The sequence below is a fragment of the Apodemus sylvaticus genome, chromosome 22, assembly GCF_947179515.1.
Source record: "Apodemus sylvaticus chromosome 22, mApoSyl1.1, whole genome shotgun sequence".
Taxonomy (NCBI): Eukaryota; Metazoa; Chordata; class Mammalia; order Rodentia; family Muridae; genus Apodemus; species Apodemus sylvaticus.
This window is the reverse complement of record NC_067493.1, coordinates 4,827,310-4,834,550: the sequence shown is the minus strand read 5'-3', so window position 1 is coordinate 4,834,550 and position 7,241 is coordinate 4,827,310. Positions and strand designations below refer to the sequence as shown.

Here is a 7,241-nt window from a genome sequence, read left to right as displayed (position 1 = left end):
TCAGACGGGGATAACAACCTTCTTTGCAAAAGCATAAAAAAAAAAAAAATTTCCAGAGTGGAAATAATCTCAAGCACCCATGTCTATCATATCCTACTCTGTTACCCTCCTAATTCCCACTTAATTCATGATCATATTCATTATGTTTCTCTCCAGCACACAGGATTTGGAGACTTATCCCTAGTGAAAACACTTTACCACATTGATTACATTAATAAGTTTTCTGTCCGATGTGTGTTCTTTTATGATACTGGAGATAACTGGGTCTTGTAAAGGATTTACCACATTGATTACATTCATAAGGTTTCTCTCCAGTATGTGTTCTTTTATGATATTGGAGATTATTGTGATTTGTAAAGGCTTTACCACATTGATTACATTCATAAGGTTTCTCTCCAGTATGTGTTCTTTTATGATATTGGAGAGTACTGCACCGTGCAAAGGCTTTACCACATTGATTACATTCATAAGGTTTCTCTCCAGTATGTGTTCTTTTATGTATTTGGAGAGCACTGTGCTGTGCAAAGGCTTTACCACATTGATTACATTCATATGGTTTCTCTCCAGTATGTGTTCTTTTATGAATTTGGAGATGACTGTGCTGTGCAAAGGCTTTACCACATTGATTACATTCATAAGGTTTCTCTCCAGTATGTGTTCTTTTATGTGTTTGCAGATTACTGTGACATGCAAAGGCTTTACCACATTGAAGACATTCATAAGGTTTCTCTCCAGTATGTATTCTTTTATGATACTGGAGATTACTGCGCTCTGCAAAGGCTTTACCACATTGATTACAATGATAAGGTTTCTTTCCAGTATGTGTTCTTTTATGAATTTGGAGATAACTGTGCTGTGCAAAGACTTTACCACATTGATTACATTCATAAGGTTTCTCTCCAGTATGTGTTCTTTTATGTATTTGGAGAGCACTGTGATATGCAAAGGCTTTACCACATTGATTGCACTCATAAGGTTTCTCTCCAGTATGTGTTACTTTATGATATTGGAATGTACTGTGACATGCAAAGGCTTTCCCACATTGATTGCATACATAAGGATTCTCTCCAGTATGTGTTCTTTTATGATATTGAAATTTACTACGCTGTGCAAAGGCTTTACCACATTGATCACATTCATAAGTCTTCTCTCCTGTATGTGTCATTTTATGTCTTTGGAGATAACTGGATCTTGCAAAGGCTTTACCACATTGATTACATTCATGAGGTTTCTCTCCAGTATGTGTTGTTTTATGATATTGGAGATTACTGCATCTTGTAAAGGCTTTACCACATATATTACAATCATAGAGTTTCACTCCAGTATATCTTCTTACATGCCTGCAATGATAATTAGCACATGTGAAAACATTATCACATTCATTACTCTGATCAATCAAGTAATCAATATGAATTATGCTTACAATTTGTTTAATGGTAAAGAAGCATCAGATCTTTAGATTTTAGCTCTTTATATGTTCATATTGTTCTCTCTCATTATGAGTTGTTCAAGATAAGTGTGATGGTTATTACATGGCTCATATTTATAATACCCTCTTCTTATATGATGTATTTAGGCTATCTGAATAAAGTTAGAAAATCTCTGATCTGTATATCACTGATTGTATTCATATTTTTCCTCTAGTGTGAATTACAACACATGTGACCGGGAATCAGGACACACAGAAGAATTTCCAAATTCCTAGTACCCATAAAGATTTTTTACACAGTGAGTTTTGGGATAGTCCCTGTAAAGCTAAAAAACCAACTAATTGCAAATTTCATATTCCTAATTTCTTTCAAAGGTAGAATACTACATATCTTCTTGTTTTAGAACAAAAATTTTATGTTTCTTCTTTCCATATCCCTATGCTCACATGATTATTATCCATTGTGACACATGATATACCTAATAAAAAGAATGATAAATGAAAGGTTTACTCATTGCATTCACATTGTTTGAATTTTTGTTTCTCATAACATGTGCAATATGGACTAATGTTTCTCCACAACAATATTCTTGATTCTCATAAAATTCCCTCTCACGAAACTGAACCATATTTCTACAAGAATATGAGTATCACCAAATTTTCTATAGACTATTTGCTTATTAGAATGTTTTGGATATAAATTTATCACTATTCAATGTGCAATTTCTAAATACTATGAGACTATACAGATTGGCAGATCCACAGCACAGGTCTAATGGAGCTACTTATCAAATGGATACACAAATCAGATATTGGATATTGAGGTGCATGGTTTTGTAAGAATATTATAATCATATCTACACTTAAAGGACTGTTATTTTACACTTTTGATTTTTGCTGGAGATTCCATAAGATATTAAAATTTCCTCAGAGACAAATTTGTAAGAGCTTGCACATGAAAATTACCTTTCATGACTTCTATTATTTTGAAAATGTTCTTCAAGGTGATGCTCTTCGCAATTATAGCCTAAAACACAGTAATGGAAAATGAATGATATAGTATTGGAAAATAGGCAAAATTAAAGGTACTGTGAATTTTAACTGCACCGTGATAGTTACAGTGAAAATTCAGTGAAACTGAATTATTCAGCTCAATTTTTATACAATTAAAATAATAGAAGATCGTCAATAATTAGTCATTAGGGAAATGCAAATCAAAACAACCCTAAGATTTCATCTTACACCAGTCAGAATGGCTAAGATTAAAAATTCAGGAGACAGCAGGTGTTGGAGAGGGTGTGGAGAAAGAGGAACACTCCTCCACTGCTGGTGGGGTTGCAAATTGGTCCAACCACTCTGGAAATCAGTCTGGCGGTTCCTCCGAAAACTGGGCACCTCACTTCCAGAAGATCCTGCTATATTACTCCTGGGCATATACCCAGAAGACTCCCCACCATGTAATAAGGATACATGTTCTACTATGTTCATAGCAGCCCTATTTATAATTGCCAGATGCTGGAAAGAACCCAGGTATCCCTCAACAGAAGAGTGGATGCAAAAAATGTGGTATATCTACACAATGGAGTACTATTCAGCCATTAGAAACAACGAATTCATGAAATTCTTAGGCAAATGGATGGAGCTAGAGAATATCATACTCAGTGAGGTAACCCAGACTCAAAAGGTGAATCATGGTATGCACTCACTAATAAGTGGATATTAACCTAGAAAACTGGAATACCCAAAACATAATCCACACATCAAATGAGGTACAAGAAGAAAGGAGGAGTGGCCCCTGGTTCTGGAAAGACTCAGTGAAACAGTATTCAGCAAAACCAGAACGGGGAAGTGGGAAGGGGTGGGTGGGAGGACAGGGGAAGAGAAGAGGGCTTACGGGACTTTCGGGGAGTGGGGGGGCTAGAAAAGGGGAAATCATTTGAAATGTAAATAAATTATATCGAATAAAAAAAATTAAAAAAAAAAAGAAGATCGTCAATAACCAAGAAACATTTGGTTCCTTCAGAAAAAAAAATAACAGTCTTACCTATAGCTTTGAGGTTCAGGTAGGTTTCCAACATCACATTTTTGTAGAGACTCTTCTGGGAAGGATTCAGCAAATTCCACTCCTCCTCAGTGAATTTCACATGCACATCATCAAAAGTCACGGCATCCTAAATATCCCATACATGTACAACACAAAGCATGATACTAACATCACCAAAAAATAAATTTATACTTTCTCAAATATATATTCACATAATTCTCGTGCTTGCTCTGCTTATTTTCTGACTCAGAATTTATAATTACTGTGTCATTTTAGAAGGATCTTTAATTATAAGTTACACCTTTGTCACTTTTGAACACTTTGAATAGGATACAGCATGGCTAGAGAAATGCCAACTGAAAGGGACATGCAGGGGGAACAGATCCACAGTACTGAGAACACACCAGAAAAATTGCATGAACATTTACTAACTACAAACATGATGGGCAAGCTGGGTGTATTTGCTCATGTCTTTAATCACAGAGGCACAGGCAGGTGTATGTCTAATAACTTGACACTGGCACGACCTTTGTAATGTGTTCTAGGAGACTAAAAGTTATATTTTAAAACCCTCAGTCCATACAAAAATCAACCAAGGAAATAAAAGTGATATATAAATCACAGTTCTTTACTAAAGTTCCTGCAAAGAATTATACATTCACTGCACATCTGAATTCATCTGGCAGAAACAGGAAGTGTAACAGTTTAAACTATAACATTAATAAAATTTTACTAAAAGAGAATAAATGATTAAGTTGTTACAAATGCACATATGAAAATAATAGTAATATAAATGTTGATCATAAATAAGCAACTTAGGGTAGGAGAGAGAGCTCAGCATTGGAAAGCATCTGCTGGTCTTCCACATAATGGTGGAAAATTCCTCGTAAACACATGGGGGGCCAACAGCTACTCATTACTTCAAGATCAGGAGTTCTGCGGCTATCCTCTGACAACACTAAAGATGAGACAAAGATGGTATTCATATTCATGCACACAGGCAAAATAGTTCCATTTATTCAAACATTTGAGAACAAACACAAGACTGAGAAAGAATAGCATTCATATGAAACCTAATGAACCTGAATGCTCAGATAATATTGATGTCATGAATATATGCCATTCTGAGAAATAGAATATAGTCTATATATTTGGCCAAATTTCAATACTAATGATGTGGATGAAAAACCGCACAAAAATATGCTTATATTACAGGCACAAGACATGTGTCTTTTGCGGTTTCTCTTCCTACATTACGGACAGACAACGTTCACAGAGAAATATGTTTTGGAAAAGAAAAGCAAAAAATAAAATAAATTTTAAAATATAAAACAACCAGACTAATAAATAGATTATTATTCAATAGCAAATGTTTCTATTGTATTTTATATAATTTAAGGAAAGAGATTATAGTGAAGGTTTGGGAGCATGAGAAGAAAGCTGAAGGGGTAGTTTCAACCACAACACAGTAGACACCAAGAACACAATGTTTCCCCTCTAATAGAAATGGTGGGTTAAATCTGGAACAGAGACTGAAGAAATGGCTAATGAAAATTTGCTCCATTTGAGTGCCATTCTATGGACAAGCACCGATCCATGACATTATTAATGACACTCTGTTATGCTCCCATATTGAATCCTTGATTAATTGTCTATTGAGAGGATCCACCCACCAGCTGACTGAAAAAGCTGCAGAGATCTGGAATCAAACATTGCATGGACCTTGGGGACTATTATGGAAGATTTGTTGGAAAGATTGTAATCCCTGAGGAGGATAGGAACTCTACAAAATGGAATTCTATTCAGCTAGTTAAAACAAGAACTTTATGAATTTTGCAGGCAACTGGATACATCTAGATACTATCACCCTAAGCGAAGTATTCCAGACCCAAAAGACAGGCATGTATGTACTCACAAATGTATAATAACCATAAAGTACAGGATATCTACATGACATTTCTTGGTCCGGAAGAAGCTAAACAAGAAGGAATGCTAAGGGACTAGATAGATGGCTCAGTTGGCAAAAGCACTGATTGCTCTTGTGAAGGTCCTGAGTTCATATCCCAGCACCGACATGGTGGCTCACAACCACCAGTAATGAGATCTGATGCCCTCCTCTGGTGTGTCTGAACGCAGATACAGGGTACTTACATATAAAAAATAAATATATTTTTAAAAAGAAAGACGGCTAAAATGAGCATGGTTGAATCACACCCTGAAGTGGAAATAAAACAGTCAGAGGCGGCAGATGAAAGAGAGAGAGAACTGGAAGGGCCAGTAGTTAAGAAAGGGGAAGGGGACTTAAGGAACAGCTGTGGTGAGAGAAAAGGAAGGGCCATAGGACAAGGAAAATGAATTGAAATATCCAGCTGACAGGGATCTAAGAGCTTAGGCATCTTTAGGATCTGCTACAGGCCATGAAAGGGAGGGAAACAGGCAGTCTATGGGGGGTGATCACAGCTGAAATACATAGCAGTGAGATTTGGACACTGAAGAGGGCCACACCCTAAAGACAGGCAGAACTCCCGGTGGAAAGTTAACTACAACAACCAAACCAAAAACCTTTCCAACCAAAATTTATCTTGTCTACAAGAAAAGCAGTTAAAAATATGGAGTAGAGAATGAGGGACCCACCAAACTATACCCTGCCCAAGTTGATACCCATCCCATGGGCAATCACCAATCTCTGACTATACTGAGGATATACTTTGTTATGCTTCCAGAGAGTAACTTAGCATAATTGTTCTCTGAGAGTCTCCATCCAGCACCTGACTGAAACAGATGCAGAGCCCACAGCCTAATATTGCACAGAACACAGGGGATCTTTGGAAGAGTTGGGGAAAGAAATGAGGGCCTCCAAAGAAAAAGAAACCCATAAGAAGTCCCTCAGTGTCACCTAACCTGGGAACTAGGAAACTCTCAGAGACTGAGCCACCAGCCATCCTTCAGATGACTGTAGCTCTGAAAGGTTGAAATGTTATCAACTTCACCTCTCTCCTGATTATGTTTCCTTATGGATTGCTAGGATTTTCATACCCTGCCCACCTCCTCTCCTAGCTTCCAACATCAACCAGCAATCTCTCTTGAACATAGCCAACAGGTCAGTAAAAGAGCCAGCACTCAGCCAACATTCTAAAAATATACAAAGAAAACTGTAATACAGAAATAACACTCCCACAAAAACAAGACAAACTGAGAAACTAGTACCTAGACCAATAATCACCAAAAATGCTAAAGCTAGGACGAGCATAGAAAGATATGTAATACTAGCCAGGAAAATAAGTCCCCATCCTCAGGCTTTCACTCCTCTCCTTTCCCACAAACAACCTCTTTTGTATCAGAGCTCTTGTGTGTTTTACTTTCTTAATACATGTTAGAGAAAGAAGAGGAAGAGGAGGAAGAGGAGGGGGAAGAGGAGGAGGAGGAGGAGGAGGAGGAGGAGGAGGAGGAGAAGAAGAAGAAGAAGAAGAAGAAGAAGAAGAAGAAGGTGGTCACATCTGGCTGAAGCTTCTGATCCAACCCCATAGTGGACCCACGACCCCAGTGCACACAGCTCAGCCACATGCTCCTCCCCATTGTGGGCAGATATCTTGTGCTCACCATGTCTTGATTTCATCATTTTCCTGAGGTCCCCCTCACAGCAAACAGCAGCAGAGCTCAGAGCAGGACACAGAGAATCATTCAAACTGCATAGCCACAGGGAACACACCAAAAGGCACCCTGAAGATCCCACCTCTTTGTCTGACTGGCAGGCCTGCCTAGGCCCTT

General features: G+C 37.6%; 1 protein-coding gene across 1 annotated transcript; it reads right to left on the bottom strand.

The window, feature by feature from the left end:
* Positions 1-211: 211 nt before the first annotated feature.
* On the bottom strand, positions 212-3,507 carry LOC127672665 (zinc finger protein 431-like). The gene is made up of 3 exons (XM_052167965.1): positions 3,474-3,507; positions 2,396-2,456; positions 212-1,274 (listed from the first exon to the last, which is right to left on the bottom strand). The coding sequence occupies exons 1-3, from the start codon at positions 3,505-3,507 to the stop codon at positions 212-214; spliced, it is 1,158 nt and encodes a 385-aa protein (XP_052023925.1).
* Positions 3,508-7,241: the final 3,734 nt, after the last annotated feature.